Raw genomic sequence first — 19,925 nt, forward strand, 5'->3', positions numbered from 1 at the left:
CCTCCCCCGCCTCCCAAACTCTTATTTCTAGATATTGACACTTCTATTTCTATTTTTATATCTTTAATTTTCTATCTCTTTTTTTTCTTCTCCATTCTGGGAGAGCTCCCCAATCTGATCTACTAACTATTAATTTGTTCTCTACCATACTGTTTATCCCATTTATTGTATTTTTCGTACTTGACATTCTTAGTTTTTTTTGCTTTGCATTTTAATGTATTTTCTTATCGCCTACTCTGTGTCTGTCTGTCTGATTAATATCATTCACTTTGTTGTCTGTTTTTCTTTCTTTTTAAAACTTATTGACTTCTCAGGTATCTGGTTCTTTTGACCTGTGAGTTCATATTTCACTGATGGGATCAACTATTCTGTCTGAGAATTTGGGTAAGGATAAAACCAGTCTATGGTCTGTTTCAGAGAGTTGAAGAAGAGGGGAGGAGAGAGCCCTAGGGAGGAGAGCCTCAGGCAGCACAGAGCCACCCTTGGTCACTGTCCCTGCTGTTTGCTGTTACTCCACTATATAGCTCTTCTGATAATTATTGTGTCTTTAAGCCCTTAGGAAGAAGTTGCTTTGAGAGGGTTTATAATCCACTAGTCCTGGGGTTTAGAGGGGAAGAAGGTGAAGGAATGAATGCCCACAGATGGGCTTCTGGACAGATTTCATCTATAGTTGTCACCATAGCTAGGCCTTCATGTTCCCTGATATTACTCTGGGGCGCCAGCATTTGCAGCTGGGGTTGTTGACAAGAAGACTTTTATGGTTGAGGGGCAAGCAGTGATCTCAAATTAATGGAGGAAGAAACAAGCACTTTTCTCCAGTCATTCCTGTCACGAAGCTCCTCCACACAGCCTCTTCCCTAGGATGCAGCCCCTTTCTTTCCACACATACCAGTTTAAGTTAACTGTCTGTCTTTCCAGCGGGCTTTCACAACTTTTACTTTAGTTCTCAGAATCTGTGCGTTCTTTTTCACCTCTGTAGTTACTCCAGTGTTGATTTTGAGAGCTGTCAGCCTATGTTATTGTGCTGTCCTGGCTAGACCAGCAATGCAGAAGTTAGAATTCTATTTTCTCCAGATCTTTTTCTAAGCATTAACCATTTGTATATGCATAAAAATATATTTATATATATGTATGAATTTTTTTGAGACAGAGTTTCAGTCTGTTGTTCATGCTGGAGTGCAGTGGCTGTCAGCTCACTGCAGCCTCGAACTCTTGGACTCAAGCAATCCTCCCACCTCAGCCCCCAGAATAGCTGGGACTATAGGCACGCACCATGCCTAGCTAATTTTTTATTTTTTGTAGAGATGGGGTCTCACTCTGTTGCCTAGGCTATCTCCAACTTCTGACCTCAAGTGATCCTCCTACCTCAGCTTTCCAAAGTCCTGGGATTATAGGTGCGAGCCACCATTTCTGGCTTAGTATGTAATTTTGAGGTGTGCATATATTTTGTTGTGCAATTTTAAATTTTAAAAAGCCAGTTACAAGGCTTTTTAAAATTTAACATAAATCCTGAAGATCTATATTCTTTTTACCTACCATGTAGTATACCATAGTTTAATTATTCTCCTATTGAAGGATTTTTAGATTGGTTCCAGTTATTCCCTAATCAAACTATACTAGGTATAAAATCCTTTTTTTTTACTCATGAGAAATTATTTTTCTAGCTTTAGATACTAAGGCATGGAATTGCTGGCTCAAAGATATAAGCATTCATAATTTAAGTAGGCACTGAAAAATTGCCCTAACATATGAGATCCCTTTCCCATGTCACACATAATGCTTTTAATCTTAAATTTTTGCCAGTCAGATTAACAGTGACATTTTGCATATTTTCCTGTCTAAAGGACTATTACATTTGTTTGTAATAAGAACTAGTAACAGTGATACTTTATAAGTTAAAATATTGTTTTGCTAAGAAAATAGTGGCTTTTCTTTGTGCTTGAAACTTCTTGCTCAGAGGGGCATTAGGTCAGTGAGAGCTGGCTGATGGCAAACTGTAATTTGTACATATATGTAGATGGGCTAGGTATATTACTCTGTATTATAGGCAGCCTGACTTAAATTGACATGAGTTTAAGCACTGAGTATAATCCAAAACTCAGAGATACTTGTGAGTATGAGGGCATTTTGTAAATAGGCAAGATAAGTCTTCAGTAGGGTCATAGAGTATTCTTAAGGTGTTAAATAGTTCAGCAGTTACAAGTATCCTAGAAAACAGATTCGCAACAGAGAAGTTACTGTAAATTGTCAGAGTAATATAGGCATTGTGAAATATTTCTCAATTTCTGGAGAAAATATAATTGCCATCATTCTAAACACTGCCCAAGAGTCTCCAAGGGATTTCATATTAATTATGAAACAGTATTTTTTAATTTAAAGGATGTTGAGGCAATCAGTATTCCTAAAGAAGAGTCAGGCTAAGAGAATAAGGAGAGATAGAGATGTACATAGGAGAATGAAGACAAATTAAAGAGAATCTTGAATGTTGAGCTAAGAAGTTTAGCTTTTATTTTATAGTCAATGGAATCATCAAAGATGTTTCAGCAGTGATTTCTTCATATATTCTAGTAAAAAAAAAACACTTGTTGGTTGAAATTAAACCCCTTTTAAATGAGAAACATGGGAGCTTTCAGATATTGGAATTTTTCTTCAGTTCTTAATTAGTAAATTCATTAATTAGAGTATCTCAAGTCATAAAATGTACTAGTGATTAGGATATATAATTTTTTAATACAGAAAGAAAATAGGAGTCTTATATTTTTTCAGTTATTCATTTATTTCATAGATTTCATTTAAAACAATTTTGTTTTGTTTTGTTTTGTTTTTGAGACAGAGTTTCACTCTTGTTGCCCAGGCTGGAGTGCAATGGTGGGATCTCGGCTCACTGCAACCTCCGCCTCCTGGGTTCAAGCGATTCTCCTGTTTCAGCCTCTCGAGTAGCTGGGATTACAGGCATGCGCTACCACGCCTGCTAATTTTGTATTTTTAGTAGAGATGGGTTTTTGCCATATTGGTCAGGCTTGTCTGGAACTCCTGACCTCAGGTGATCCGCTCGCCTTGGCCTCCCAAAGTGCTGAGATTACAGGCGTGACCCACCATGCCCGGCCAACAATTCTGTGCTTTTTGTATTTTTTATTTTTCCAAGGGAAAAGAGCATTATTAAATATGACTAAAGTAGTCTTCTATAATCTCTATACTTTTTTTTGAGACAGAGCGTCACTCTGTCGCCCAGGCTGGAGTGCAGTGGCTTGATCTTGGCTCACTGCAGCCTCTGCCTCCCGAGTTCAAGCGATTTTCCTACCTCAGCCTCCTGGGTAGCTGGAACTGCAGGTACCTGCCACCACGCTCAGCTAATTTTTTTTTTTTTTTTTTTTTTAGTAGAGGCAGGTTTTCACCATATTGGCCAAGCTGGTCTCAAACTCCTGATCTTGTGATCTGCCCACCTCGGCCTCCCAAAGTGCTGGGTGGTGTGATCCAGGCCTCTATACTTTTATAAAAATCTTATTATTGATATATGGGGTAACCTTTATGCTGTTTAAAGTATATTATTCTTATCAGTTGTTTAACTGTAAAGTTTCCACTAACAAACTTTAGGCAATTTTTATTCATGAAAGAATGAGAGAAATTTTCTGTTATTCCCATTTTAAGCTGTATGAACAATGTGTAATGCATACCAGCATTTAGTGGTTTTGATTTTTTGTCTTTTTTGACACGGTCTCCCTCTGTCACCCAGGCTGGAGTACAGTAGTGCAATCTCGCTCACTGCAGCCTCTGCCTCCTGGGTTCAAGCTAGCCTCCGCCTCCTGGGTTCAAGCTAGCCTCCTGCCTCAGCCCCCCAAGTAGCTGGGACTACAGGTGTGTGCTATGATGCCCAGCTAATTTTTGTATTTTTTGTCGAGATGGGGTTTTGCCATGTTGCCTAGGCTGGTCTTGAACTCCTGAGCTCAAGTGATCCACCCACCTCGGCCTCCCAAAGTGTTAAGATTATAGGCATGAGCCACCGTGCTGACCCCACTGAGTATTTTAAATTGTAATATAATTTTTATTTTATGTTTTATTGCTATTTAATTGGCACTTGAAAAATAGTGGTTAATTTCATAAAATATATGAAATTATTATGTTGAAAACAAAGCCTATCATTAGGCTTATTAGACTAACTTCTTGAACTTTTCTTGCATGTTACGTATATGTGGCATAGAAGGCAGTTTGTAAAATACCTTCCAAGGAGTCAAAGGGTATTGTTCATGATATTTGGCAAACATTTCCTGTGTTGACTTGATTTTAATATAATGGTTTTAACAATTGTTTCTACTTTTTAAAGGACTTGGAAAACAGTGTGGGTGAACTTAGTGAAGGACAAAGACCCCAGCTAACAGCGGCAGCGGAAAACATCTTTATGGGACATTCTCTCTATATGCAGCCACCTGTCACTAATGTACAGTCTTTGGATCAACAGTGTGATCCTAAACCATTATCTCGGCAGTTTGACGCAGTTTCAGGTATACACCAAAATATTTTTTCTTGATGTGTCATAGTAGTATCCCTAATCTAAGTTGAGAAAAGTATACCTATTTTCAGATGGGGGCTTGCAAAATTTCTTTATTAAAAGGGATTTTAATAATTGAAAAGTTTGGTGATAACTTTTTTTATAATATGTATAGCAGTGTTTCCCCAAATGTGATTCATATATCAATGTTGGTACTTGAACCATTGGGTGGTATGTGAATTAATTTTGGTAATACACATACATACACTTAAAACTTTTTAACTGTGATACTTTTATTTCATTTTATTTGCTTATTTGTTTATGTATTTATTTATTTAGAGACAGAGTCTCACTCTGTCACCCAGGCTGGAGTGCAGTGGCACAATCTCGGCTCACTGCAAGCTCCACTTCCCGAGTTCACGCCATTCTCCTGCCTCAACCTCCCGAGTAGCTGGGACTACAGGTACCCGCCACCACACCTGGCTAATTTTTTATATTTTTAGTACAGACGGGGTTTCACCGTGTTAGCCAGGATGGTCTTGATCTCCTGACCTCGTGATCCGCCTGTCTCGGCCTCCCAATGTACTGGGATTACAGGTGTGAGCCATCACACCTGGCCTATTTTATTTTATTTTATTTATTTATTTTTTTAGTTTTTTTGGAGATGGAGTCTTGCTATGTCACCCAGGCTGGAATGCAATGGTGTAATCTCGGCTCACTGCAACCCCTGCCTCCCGGGTTCAAGCTATTCTCCTGCCTCAGCCTCCTGAGTAGCTGGGATTACAGGCATGTGCCACCAAGCCCAGCTAGTTTTTGTATTTTCATAGAGACAGGGTTTCACTATGTTGGCCAGGCTGGTCTCGAACTCCTGACCTCAGGTATTCTGCCCGCCTCAGCTTCCCAAAGTGCTGGGGTTACAGACGTGAGCCACCATGCCCAGCCGATGCATTTATTTTAATATGTACTAGAAAAATATAACGAATCCATGAAAACTGACATAACAGATCTTTAGGACAAGGTTAAATTAGATAATACTGTAGACATTTATTCCTTATACTATATGGATTTCAGTAGCACTTAGTGCATTCAGGACTATTTTAGAATTTAAATAAACTTTCTGTTGTGACACATTGGAAATAAGGATAGAATAGAGAATACCAATCGCTAGCATATATAGTTGACTCTCATCTATGGACCATTGTTATATTCTGTGGTCACCACAAACATATTAACAAATATTGAACCATTGCTCCTAGGATAAATACAGGATTAGGTTTCTGTGAGCCTCTGGTCATAACATTTTTATCAACTGATCAATATATAACCTGGTTTTAATTATGTTTCTGTTTAAAGAAATCTTAATATATATTTTGGATTCATTAATATTGAACTCACAGCCATTGAACTATCCAGCAGTGTAACTTGTGCCTGAAGGAGGCCTATGTAACACATATATTTTCTCCATAAGACACAGCAGAAGAGCCTTTTCGTGCTTAGAAACACTAGACAGGCCGGGCGCGGTGGCTCACGCCTGTAATCCAGCACTTTGGGAGGCCAGGGTGGGCGGATCACCTGAGGTGAGGAGTTTAAGACCAGCCTGGCCAACATGGTGAAACCTCATCTCTACTGAAAATGCAAAAATTAGCCAGGCATAGTGGCAGGCGCCTGTAATCTCAGCTACTTGGGAAGCTGAGGCAGGAGAATTGCTTGAACTCGGGAGGTGCAGAGGGCAGAGGTTGCCATGAGCCGAAATCGCACCACTGCACTCCAGCCTGGGCAACAAGAGCGAGTCTTTGTCTCAAAAAAAAAAATAAAGAAAGAAAGAAACACTGGACAGTACCTCAGCGCTAAGGGGCCATTTTAAACAGTGAAATCACCAAAAAACAAAAAAACAAAACAAAAAAAACATGAAATGTGAAAAACACAGCTTTACATATACTGTGAAAAGGTTACTTGTTTACAGTATGAGAGCTGAAATAAGGTGGAATGTATCCTTGTTCACCATCAACTGGAAAAATGCATATAAGGCAATTTAAGTTTTTCGCCACTCTGTACATGTCCACAAATGACCACAAAGGTGCTGCAAGTATTGATTTGGGGATTATAAATACATTTTAGCAAGTAAGTAAATTTGCAAATATGTAATTTACAAATAAATGAGGATCTGCTATATTCTTATTATTGATTTTTAAATGCCCATTGCTTCTTTCTCTTAAGTGAAAAGAAACTTCTGGAGGCATGCAGATTTGCCAGAAATCGGAAAAGGAAAAACCTGAAGTTAAAGTATTTAGTTTCATATTGAGTGAATACCTTGTATCGTTCAGAATTGGGAGAAGTTCGAGACTGAATTTCCCATGTGAATAAATGTAAAGATTGGCCTTATTTCTCATTTTGTACACATAATGAGAGTATTAAATGTTTTACATTCTTTAAAATTTGTAGGATTCAAATAGCATGAAATGTGACTTACATTTTTGTCCAGCTAAATGTGCAGAATGCAATTAAACAGAGTTAACACTAGGTGGCTCTCGCAGATCACTTGAACTACTAGGTACTTAAGAGCTACTAGGTACCTGAGAGCAACTAGGCACTTAGTTGAAATGTTACAGATAAACTCCCTGAGGAGATAGCCTCTCTGGTCCTTTCTTAAATTTCTGGTAACCCTAGCAGATTACCTATAGGACATTGCATTTTTAATGTTAGATACATTGTAGGTATTTGTTTGATTGGAAAAAATAAGTAACATAGTATAACATAAGACTGAGCACATATGTAAGGCAGTATAGCAAAATAGCTAAGAGTTTAGGCTTTGAGAGTTTCCAAAATGGGTTTGAATTCCAGCTCTGTATATCTTTGGTCAAATAACTTAATGTTCCTGAACCCAAATTTCTTCATGTGTCAAGTGGGGATAATATTGCTATGTACAAAATTGCCCCACATTTAACAGCTGAAGGCAACAAATATTTATTATCTCACAGAACTCTGAAAGTCACAAATCCGGTAGTGGCTTACCTGGGTGGTTGTCAGGATGTCTTCTGACGTGGCAGTCAAGATGATGGCTTGGACTGAGGTCATCTGAAGGCTTGACTAGGGTTGAAGGATCCACTTTCCAAGCTCACTCATGTGCCTTTAGCAAGAGGCTTCACTTCCTCACCATGTTAAACAGTCCATAGGGCCATGAATGATGTGGTAGCAGGCATCTCCCAAGAGAAAGTAAGCAATCAAGATGGAAACCATAATGTCTTTTTTTTTTTTCTTCTTTTGAGAGAAAGTAGCTCCTTAGTAGCTGGGACTACAGATGCACACCACCATGCCTGGCTGATTTTTGTATGTTTTTATAGAGGTGGGGTTTTGCCGTGTTGGCCAGGCTGGTCTCAAACTTCTGAACTCAAGTGATCCACCTGCCACAGCCTCCCAAAGTGCTGGGATTACAGGTGTGAGCCACTGCGCCCAGCTGATAATGTCTTTTATAACCTAATCTCCAAAGTGACATGCCATCACTTCTGTCATATTCCATTGATAACACAGACCAATCATGGAAAAACTTAAGAGATGAGTTTAAAAAGGGGTGAATACCAAGAGGGCAGGGATCATTGGGGGCTATCTTGGAGGTAATAGTGTCTATCTCATTACGGTTATTAGGTACATGTATTTGACAATACATGTGAAGTAGTAAGCACGGTGCTTGGCACATGGTGTTGTTCTCTTTAATAATGCTTGGAGCATGAAAAGTACTATCTTATATGTACTTCATAGAATCAGAAACTATCAACAGTTGACTAAAAGGACTTTGCCTATAGAAAACTAATTTGTTCCTCTTGTTTCAAGATTTTCTCCTGGTGACCACAGAATATAACTGTGGTCCATAGATGAGAATCAACTATATATGCTAGTGATTGGTATTGCTTTTCATCAACGTTGCTTACAGAGGGTCATCTATTCTTACTTTGCCCCTCCCCACCCTTGCTAATTTTCAGGAAATGTCCTATTTCCTGTAGTTCTCTATCACTGTCTCCATTCCTTAGGCTCTCAGGTTGGGTTGAGTAACTGAATGATGCAAAATTGGCTTTGAGGAGTTGTCTTGGGGACCCTAAAATGTAAGCTATAATTTGAATGAATTATATGTGGACCCTGGGAGATACTACGAACTACAGCTTTTTATTTACTCAAAAAACCCGTATTGAATACCCACTGTATACCTAGAGCTGTGTAAGTACTACATTAAGCACTCAAGATTCAAAGATGATTGATGTCTGCTCTCAAGACATTTACTAACTAGTGTGGGAGAAATAAATAACAATTATAATATTGTATGACTAGTACAACATATGGCTGTGGGAGTGCAGAGGAGGAATTCAGCTCATTTGTGAGGGCTTAGAAAAGGTTTTCTGCAAGAGCCAATGTGAAATTGAATCTTAAGGGAATTAGCCAGATGGTAAATTATAAGAATATTCCAGTTTGTTCATTTACCTTATTCAGAAGACATTTTTGAGTGCCTGCTATGTGCTGAGCATGTGCTAGGTGCTAGGAATATGAAACTTGGTAAGGCCCTTTTCACAATGATTGTTTTTTCTCTAGTAGACATAGTAGATAAGAAAGCAAAAACATGCAATACTGTAGTTATTGTGAAGAAGTCCATATAGGATGGATGTTCAGGTCAATTGTAGTTGAAGGGATTCAGGAAAGACTTCATAGATGAGGGAAGTCTTGCTTGAAGTGACTCCTCAAAGATGAATAAATGCTTGCCATGTGGTGAGTGAGGAGGGACCTTTCAGGCAGAATATGCAATAAGACAGGGAACAAAGGCAAAAAAGCCCTCAAAAAAGCAAAAAAAACAAGGGTTAATCACAGAAATGTGGTGTTTTTGTCAAAGAAGTAGAGCTTAAGATGTAATGAAATTGCAGCAGGGAACAGAAACCAGGTCATGAAAAGCCTTGGATGATCTGTTAAGGAGTACAGTAAGGATCACTTTGTATACAAAATGGGAAATAGTAAGTCTTAGTTTATACTTATTCCCATGAACAGTTCAGTCTTAAGTTTCTGTCAATTCTGAATGTTGTGTGATATTTATCAGTCTGCTAAAGATTATAAATAAATATGATCATATTTACCTTTTATTTAGCAAGATCATCTGAGGTGCAATGTGATGGGTAGATTGGAAGAGTTAAGACTGGATGCAAGGAACCTGATTAGACAACCATTAAAGTTGACCTGATGAGATATTATTCAGTAGGGAGGATATATAAAAAGGGAGATTTGAGAGAGAATTAAGGAGATGGACAGGAATTCATTTGAGTGTGAGCAGTAAAAAAGTAGCAGAAAGTCTAAGAAATACCTAGGTTTCTGGCTAGAATTATTGGATAGATGGTCATCTCAGTCGCTGAGAGAGAGCGAATATGGAGGAAGGACAGAATTAGGAGGAAAGAGGTGGAGTGGAGTTTATACATACTGAATGTGTGATGCCTTTGACTTTCATACAAATGAAAAAAATCCGTTAGATATGCCAGACCAAAAATTCTTGCTGGACTGGCAATTTTAGGCAAATTTAGTGTTCTCTAAAAGTCTGCCATGGTTGCTCTCCACTACAATAAAATCCTAGGAAAACAAAATTAGGGATTTCTAGTTATGATTAATTAAATTAAATTTGACTTGATTGAAATAATATTTTAAAATCCCTCTTTTAAAGGTCTAACTTGCATTATACAGGTAAGACACCCACACTCAGTGAGCCTGCTTGTTAGAAGACACAGCAAATTCAGCACTGTTATGATTGTTGTCATGGAATCCTTTCCTGACCCTTATCACTGGGTTAAATACCTATCATATGTACTCTGTATAATTCTCTAATGTCACCTGCCTAATGTTGCTCTTACCACACTGATTTGTAATCTCACGTGAGGGTATGGACTTTATCTTGTTTACTGTCATATCCCTGTCACCTAGCAGGCTATGTAGTACACAGATCATAGTAAATATCTGTTAAATTATAGGATGGTGTATGATGTGAAAGCTATTATGCACGTTTTGAGTGCTCCCCACCACCACTTTTTTCCTGTCCCATGTATGCCTTATCCCAAGTAACCCATGTTAAGATTCTGGCATATAACCCTCCTGTTTTCTACCTCACACATATAATTTTATGCACACATGCATGTACAATATATGTAGTGTGTGTGATTGCCATTATTTTACAACTTGAAATCATATCTTGCACACTTGCCTGCATTTTGTGTTTTACCCAGTAAACCCTGTAGATTATTCCAGGTCAACTGGTATTACTTAAATTTGTTCATTTTAATGATTGCCTAAAACTTCATAGTGTTGATTTCTAATAATTTAGTTGTTTCTCTATTGATGGATGTTTATTACCATTTCCCTGCACTATAAACAATGCTAGAGTAAGTATCCACACACGTATCCTACCAGATTGTTGTGTTTTATATACTCCTCCTTACTCCAGTGTATGTACTCCTGGGAAGCTCTTCTATACATGAGCAAATATATCTTTAGTTTGGAAATAAATAATGCCAAGTTGCTTTCTTGAAAGTTTAAACCAATGTATTTTTATCAGCAATTTATTAGTGCCCTTTCCTTACATCCCCTCCTGAAATTGTGTTGAATAGTTTTTTTATATGCCTCAGTAGAAATATGAAGATATGTTTCTGACTCCTGGTGAGTTTATATGTCTTATCTATCTGATATCCAGTCACATTACCACATTCTCGTATTAGTTCTAATAGAGTTCTTTTGTTTTCGTTAGAGTCTCTGGGATTTTCTAGGCATATACCATATTATCAGCAAAAGAGTTTTCAATATCTTCGTTTTTAACATTATATATAATTCTTTTCTCTTAATTTATCTTAGAAAAATGTCAAAGAAGTCACATAGGAATAGAAAAAGGCATAACAGAATATAAAGAGGCAAATAAAGCCTGGAACATGAGTTACTTTAAATTATAGGTATTATTACCATTACTTAAATTAATCTCATGTTAGATAATTAAATGATAATTAATCAGGTAATAATTTTGATAAATTGTTTTATACAGATTTAATACTATAATAGTAAAAATCAAAACTCAATGCGTCTGGGCATGGTGGTGGCTCATGCCTGTAATCCCAGCACTTTGGGAGGCCAAGGCAAGTAGATCACTTGAGCACTTGAGGTCAGGAGTTCAAGACCAGCCTGGCCAATATGGTGAAATGCTGTCTCTACTAAAAATACAAAAATTAGATGGGTATGGTGGCACGTGCCTATAGTCTCTGCTCCTCGGGAGGCTGAGGCAGGAGAATCGCTTGAACCCTGGAGGCGGAGGTTGCAGTGAGCCGAGATTACACTACTGCACTCCAGCCTGGGTGAGTGAGTCTCCATCTCAAAAAAAAAAAAAAAAAAAAATTAGAACTCAATAGATGTATTTTGCTTTATGTAAAACCCCATTGAAAACCTATATTAACATAAAAGATCAATCAAAGTGATTATTTGCTATATCTAGGAAATTGTCAACAAAATGCCTTTAAATGGAAAATATCTATGGCGTCTTTAAAATATTTTTTCAGGCTGGGTGCAGTGCAGTGGCTCATGCCTGTAATCCCAGCACTTTCGGAGGCTGAGGCAGGAAGATCACTTGAGCCCAGGGGTTTCAGACCAGCTTTGGCAACGTGGCAAAACCCTGTCTCTATTAAAAATACAAAAAATTATCCAGGTGTGGTAGTGCACACCTGTAGTCCCACCCACTCGGGATGCTGAGGTGGAAGAATCACCTGAGCCTGGGAAGTCAATTATGCAGGGAGCCTTGATCATGCCATTGCACTCCAGCCTGGGCAACAGGAGTGAGACTCTGTCTTTAAAAAAATAAAATAAAATAAATATATAAATTTTAAATATATATATTTAAAACAACTTGATTTGCATATAACTCCAGGTCTATTTCTATTGATGATATTTTAAAAGATTATCTAGCAAGACTGTGAAACAGAGAGCAGTGACTTAATTCCTTTAATTCCTTAATTGCTTCTTACTAGCTCTCTGATTTTGGACAGTTAGTTAACTTCTCGGAACCTTAGTAATGTCTGTGAGAGACAGTTACAATACTGTAACCTGTCTATCTTACAGAATGATTGTAAAGTTCAAATGTAATAAGATAATTTACTCGTATATGAAAGTGCTTGGAGTATATAGTGCAATGCAAAGGTACAGTGATATTAGATACGTAGATATCTCTGCTCTTCTTTTTACTGATTTGACTGAGGTGCCATTTATTTATTTATTTGTTTGTTTATTTATTTTGAGACGAGGTCTCACTTTGTCACCCAGACTGGAGTGCAGTGATGCTATCTCAGCTCAGTGCAACCTCCACCTCCCGGGTTCAAGTGATTCTCCTGCCTCAGCCTCCTGAGTAGCTGAGATTACAGGCACATGCCACCACACCCAGCTAATTTTTGTATTTTTAGTAGAGACAGGTTTCATTATGTTGGCCAGGCTGGTCTCGAACTCCTTTCCTCAGGCGATCCACCTGCCTCAGCTTCCCAAGGTGCTGGATTACAGGCATGAGCTACTGCGCCCGGCCAGAGGTGCCATTTAGATTTAAAAAAAAAAAAAAAAAAAAAAAAGAAGAGCTTGATCACTTGAAGAAAAAATCCACAGAATAGAGCTAGGCAGTACCAACATTTTCCAGGCAGGAAATTGCCCTTTGCTTTAAGATTACCTCTTAGATAGAAAGTATTCTATTGACTCTTAGAGATAGGAACGGTAAGCAGGAGTGTTAAGAGTTCGTATGTGGGAAGGAGGCTTCAGATGAACTGCATGGACAACTTGTTGATTGAAACTTTACGTAGAATATTGCGTGGATTTGTTTGAACATAGGTACTTTTTGCATTCTCTCTGAGTTTTGGTTTTAACTGCAGTGAAGGCTTGCTCCAGGTGTTTTTGTTTGAAGTACACTGCTAGTTCTAATTCAGCAGGTGAGACATCTTGGTAGTTTTAGTCAACTACTTGTTCATTTTTGAAGATAAATTTAACAATTTATTTTAACTTTTTGTTTACATTTTTGATAACAGGTAGTATTTATGAAGATTCATGTGCTAGTCATGGTCCAATGAGTTTGGGAGAATTGGAGTTGGAGCCAAATTCTAACCTTGTTCTTCCCACAACACTTCTGACATTACAAGAAAATGATGTTAATTTACCAGTAGCCGCTGAAGATTTTTCCCAGGTACCAAATTAATAGCACTTATATTTTACTTAAAATGAGAATTGAAACAATATTGCCTTAGCATGGTACCCCGTCAAGAGCCAAGCCTCTGAAGTCAGATAGCTTCAAATCATGCCTCCTTTATTTCCTAACTCAAGCCTGAATATAAATCTTAGTTCACCTAAGCTATGCCCTTGAACATATTAGCCCCTTTTAAGCCTTAATTCCCTATCTTTAAATTAAAGAATAAAAGAAATGGCCAGGTGCAATATGGCTCACACCTGTAATCCCAGAAACTCTAGGAGGCCGAGACAGCGGATCACTTGAGTCCAGGAGTTTGAGACCAGCCTGGGCAATGTGACAAAACGCCGTCTCTACAAAAAATACAAAAATTAGCTAGGCTCCTGTAGTTCTAGCTACTTGGGAGGTTGATGTGGGCGGCAGATTGCTTGTGCCCAGGAGGCAGAGGTTGCAGTGAAAGCAGATTACACCACTGTACCATACTCCAGCTGGGTGACAGAGTGAGACTCTTGTCTCAAAAAAATGAATAAATAAATAAAACATAAAAATAATATATGTAAAAGTAAGGTAGCTATTTAATTTACATCTCTGTATCTGCATACACTACCTAGCTTAGTAATTTGCACATAGTAAGTGCTCGATAAGTGTTTATTACATTGAAATTTGTAAAAAGTGTTTCATAAGAAATGTATTGCGTAAGAAATTTAATACTGAGTGAAGCCAATGGCCCATGCAATCTCATGTACTGAAAAAATAGGTTAATTACTCACCAAGATGTTAATCTAAAAAAGTTCAATATTAAATAGTTTTTTATTTGTGTATTGGCAATTTATTACTCATTTTGAAGTAATTTATGAATAAGTATTCATGGTATTGTGCAGCAGTACATATGTTAAGGATGAAACCAAAAAATATGTAAGATAAAGATTGTGGAACACATGATTATGTGGGGTTCAGTATTACCAACCTGTGACCAAGCAATGATTAGGAAAAATTAGTTAACAATGAAAAAGTATCTGTTAATAACTTCTGTATGAAAAAATCTTTTGTGACCATGATTAGGCAAACATTTCTGGAATATGATACCAAAGGTACTATCTATGAATAATAATTTTTTTAATTGGTCTTATCAAAAATAAGAACTTCTGTTCTTCAAAACACAGTTAAGAGAATTAAAAGGCAAGCCACTGACTGGGAGAAAATATTTACAAATCTCTTACCTGATCAAAGGCTTGTGTTCAGAATATATAAGGAGCTCGCATAACTCAGTATTAAGAAAACAAACAATCCAGTTTAAAATGAACAATAGATTTGGACCAGTACTTTACCCAGATATATGAATGGCAAATAAACACATAAAAAGATTCTCAGCTGGGCGTGGTGGCTCACGCCTGTAAGCCCAACACTTTGGGAGGCCGAGGAAGGTGGATCATGAGGTAAAGAGATCGAGACCATCCTGGCCAACATGGTGAAACCCTGTCTCTACTAAAAATACAAAAATTAGCTGGGTGTGGTGGCTTGTACCTATAGTCCCAGCTACTTGGGAGGCTGAAGCAGGAGAATCCCTTGAACCCGGGAGGTGGAGGTTGCAGTGAGCCGAGATTGCGCCACTGCACTCCAGCCTGGTGACAGAGCAAGACTCTGTCTCAAAAAAAAAAAAAAAAAAAAAAAAAAGATTCTCAGCAGAGTTAGTCATTAGGAAAATGCAAAATAAAACCACAATGAGCTACCACTACACATCCATTAGAATATCTAAAATCTAAAAAAGACTGTCACGTCAAGTGTCGGCAAGGATGTGGAGCAACTGAACTCTTATACTTTGCTGATTGGGAATGTAAAACGATCCAACCCCTATGGAAAAGAGCTTGGCCATTTCTTAAAAAATACATACCCACCATATGAACCATGCATTTCACTCCTAGTTTCTCAAGAGAAACTAAAACATACATTTACACAAAGACATGTACATGAATGTTCATACAACTTTATATTTGTAGTAACCAAAAACTGGAAACAGGAAAGAGAAGAAAGAAAATCACACAATTTGTGATGTGTGATTATGAAGAGATTTGTGACTAATGTAAATTTCAAATTTGATTATGTTATAGGTAAGGGGGAGAGATGATAGTGCTTATGATGGAGCGTATGTTTCTTGAATGGCAAATGGAACATAACAATACCTACTCACACTTCTGAGAATTAAATGATGTTACTATATATAAAAGCTCTTCGAAAATTGCAGTGCATTATGCAGATTTTCATTTTATGCAAAAAGTGGTTATATGGAAGAGTTTGCTGCCAAATTAAGTTCTTATCCTGTCTAAATCCATTATATGTATATAAAGTAGTTTGATTCATAAGTAGCTCTGAATTTTCTAATAAAAATAGAAATGACTTGAATATTTGAAATCTGTATATATGATCCAAATCTTTTTAAAGTTTTTTTTTGCACCATCTTTTCTTTTGTGATATTTACCTCATCACCTATTTATCGGTAGAAGTGCTAATACATAAATGGCAATAAAAAGCAACTAGACAGCAAGCATATTATTAAAATTTTATAAACACTTGAATAATTTGACTTTTCAGATTTTTTAAGTAACTAAAAAATATTATGACTTCATATCTTAAATTATTTAGTACCAACAAAAGCGAAATCAGGATGTTAAGCAAGTTGAACACAAACCATCACAAAGTTACCTACATGTTACAAATAAATCTGATATTGCACCATCACAGCAACAAGGTAAGACTTGTTTTTATGTAGTAATATAATAGTTTGATACTTGTCTGGATATTGAACAAATATGAGAATTCTTTACTTTTGTATACATCCCACTGCTCTCTAGGTTTTTGTTTTCTTTAGTTTTCTCTCATTTAGTCCATTTAGATGAAGAATCGGTATTGTATTTGTCTGTAAATTAGTTTGTTCTTTTTACCAGTAAACACTATTTCTAGTGGATTTTTAAAACTCTTAGCTAGTGTCTTTCCTTTACCCTTACCTTTTAGTTCTTGTTCAATTGAATACCAAGGTCTTTTTATCTGTACATAGGTCTGTTTGAAATTATAATATGTTAAAGACAGGAATTATGGCTGTTAATATGCTTTGTAAAGCACATTATTTAGTGCATGGTGTTGTTGACCAAGTATAACTTAAAAACAATTGCCTCTCATGTTACATACTATTGATATGGATGACCTTAACTGTTATCAAACTTGTGTGGTTACCTTTCATTCCAGCATGCAAGCATTTTGATATTGTCTCTATGTTTCTGCAAGGCTGTTGGCCTCGTGCTTTATTTGCCATCTTGCTTCTTTGTTACTTACATTTTATATAACCTAAAATCTGAAATTTTACAGTAGAAATTCAGATATCTTCTGTTTAAAAACTTTCTGCCACAATCCTGGAAGAAGTATTAGGAATATTTTGAGAAGTGGAATTTTTCTTTTTTGCTTTTATAACTGTGATTTTTATTTAATTTTCAAATAATACTTAATTGAGCAAATGCATATTATTGAATGCCAGTATAATTGCAAATGTAACTCTGCATTTGTTGTTTTGGGAAGGACCTAAATGAGGATGTGCTCAAGATAGTAAGATTATGCCACTTAAGGTTTAGGTTTTCACTCTTCCATTTGTTGTCTATTCCCCTCTTGCTCCAAGTTTTCAGAACTTTGTCCTCCTGACCCTTTTTTTTTTAACCTTATCATAGTACATTAATATTAATGTACTGTGGAAAATTGCCTATAAAACTCTTCTTATGGTGATTTAAAAATTAATCATGATAGTATATCGATATGGAAAGATAAATGTTTCTCAGGTAATGTCAGAATTTACTTCTTGTTCTTCAACTGAGTCTTCATTTATGAACTATCCTTCACAGTCAATGATAGTTTCTTTAATGTTTTTAAAAATCAATCATTTTTGACATTATAAATGAATTTCATTTTCTTGGGGATGTTATATGTAATGAAATAATTATTTTTCTCAGCTGATAGGAAAATATCTCTGGTAAAATGTTGGCTGGTGGAAGGAAGTTTTATGTGGAAAGGGTTTACAACAGTTGGATTTAATACATTTGAAATGTTTTGCGTCGAATTTTACATCTAATACAAAAGTTAGGAGAGCAGACCTCTACCAGCCTTGACTAAGACAAATAAATAGCAGTGGGCTATAAAGAGAGCATTTTAAATACAGGCCAAGTCTTTCACTCTATAATTGATACATATCTTTATACTGAAAATTTCTTGAATGAATATGATTGCCTTGGCAAATATAGTCAGTTATGACATTTTTTCCCATAGATTTTGTGGGTTTTATTTTTTTTTCTCTGATGAAACTCTGAGACATTGCCAGATGTTCCAGAAAATAGAAGTCAGAGTGCCAAAATAATTCTCTGGAGCTCTCAGGACTTTGGGTGACCTTGAAGGAATTCAATCCTCTCATACATAGAAACCTTGAAGATAATGAAGGAAATTCACCTTATCACAAGGGAATTAAAACCACATCTTTTCTAGCAGATAAATGCTTCCAAGAATACTAGAACCCCAAATTTTGGCTATTTCAGGGGGAAGTATCATGTATTTCACTTAAAATGTGTAGTAGTTTAATATATGTCTACAAAGAAAGAAGCAGTAGCAGCTGTTTTAATGATCATCCATTAAAAATTAACTGAAGAATGGTAGGACACAGATTCCAGCACCGTATTGCTAGGAACTTAGTAAAGTACTTAGTTTTTTTCTCCCTTGATTATTACTTTCAGATTTTAATATAAAAGATAGGAATTCATTGTTCTGACAAACAATATCTTTGAAGCCTGTAAGAGTAAAACCTTTTTATTTGGTATTGAATTTATTGGTTCTATCTTTGACCACATGATACCACTTATCTGATTCTATGTACTGATTAATGTATCTAACAGTTTTACAGTGAAAGTGCTTTTTTAAAAAAGTATTTGAATAGTCATTTCTATTTTTCCCCCTTTCCTGTGCAAGTTAATTTCTACTCATCTTTTACTATACAAGTTAACTTTCATCAGTACAAATGAGAGGCTAGTTATAAGTCAATTTATTTGTGATGAGCCCAGGAATAATTAAATTCTATAAAGTAATATATTAAAATAGTATACTTTAAAAATTATTTTCCTTCTTTTTTTCTCTTTAAATTTTAAGACCATCATAATAAATTAACATTACAAAGTCAGACATACTATATACTACTACCAGTCAGTGGGGAAAAAATAAGTCATATGTTTTATGATCACGGCAGTTTTCAGTTTTTCTTATTTGTAGATTACACATGTTACTCAGAAAATAAGTATCAAAGTGCTAAAAGTAATAGGTGTGATTGCTGTTATTTGTCAAAATCAGTTTACATTTTTGTGGGAAACACAGAATCACAAATGTTTCTTTCTGGCAATATGTCCTGAGTTAAATTCGAGCCAATTTAGCACCTTTTATACTCATATAACTGTGATGATGACTTTAAATGTGTAAGTAGTAGAAAATTCAAACTTATATATTCTTAGAAGCTATTTTTGACCACGTGTGCAGATAATTTTTCTTTTTTAATGGAATGGTGCATTTTTTGCCTTTGTATTTGAAATTTAGCTAAATTACAATAGCGATCAGAACTATAGTTGACCTTAGTAATTTCAAAACCATAGTTAAAAGGGTTTTAAGTTGATTTTTTAAAATCTTAAGATATGATAGGGATTTCAAAACTATTTGTGTAGATCTCTGATAGGGAGGGGTTGGGGCACAGACTAATAAATGTGCCAAAAATATGTGAATCCAGATGTGTAACAAACATTGTCTGAATAAATGTGTTTTCCACAAATCCATGCTATTGATTAACAAAAAATAAATTCACTTTGAAATGTTGCTGAATTTGGGAGTTTTGTTTCCACCTAGGATGAGGAAATTAGAAAGAGTGTCACTTTCACCCTAACTATAATAAAATGTCAGATAAACTTCAAAATCATTAACATTTCTTGAACCTATCAGAGAACTTCTGATGCAGAGCAACTAAGTAGCCTAAAGTCCAAGGAAAGACAGACTCCTCCAAAAAGAGATGAGACACAAGCACTGTCTCACTTGTGACAGAGCACGGTCACAGAAAGAGACACCAGGCACCAATCAAGCAGATAAGAAGTATTTGGTTAAACTTTTTAGTGGGTTGCTAAAGGCCAAGTGTAGAACCATTGGTAGTCACAGATACAAGTGGAG

General features: G+C 36.4%; 1 protein-coding gene across 11 annotated transcripts in view; it reads left to right on the plus strand.

Moving 5' to 3' along the window:
* KIAA0586 (KIAA0586 ortholog) overlaps window positions 1-19,925 on the plus strand; it is a 121,194-nt gene that overhangs the window by 70,071 nt on the left and 31,198 nt on the right. For all 11 annotated transcript variants that reach the window (XM_037984053.2, XM_037984061.2, XM_037984058.2 and 8 more), the window contains 3 exons: window positions 4,322-4,499; window positions 13,543-13,697; window positions 16,338-16,443. In XM_037984053.2, coding sequence (XP_037839981.2) covers window positions 4,322-4,499; window positions 13,543-13,697; window positions 16,338-16,443 — 439 coding nt within the window. The remainder of the gene's footprint in view (window positions 1-4,321; window positions 4,500-13,542; window positions 13,698-16,337; window positions 16,444-19,925) is intronic.

This window comes from Chlorocebus sabaeus, chromosome 24 (genome assembly GCF_047675955.1).
Source record: "Chlorocebus sabaeus isolate Y175 chromosome 24, mChlSab1.0.hap1, whole genome shotgun sequence".
Lineage (NCBI taxonomy): Eukaryota > Metazoa > Chordata > Mammalia > Primates > Cercopithecidae > Chlorocebus > Chlorocebus sabaeus.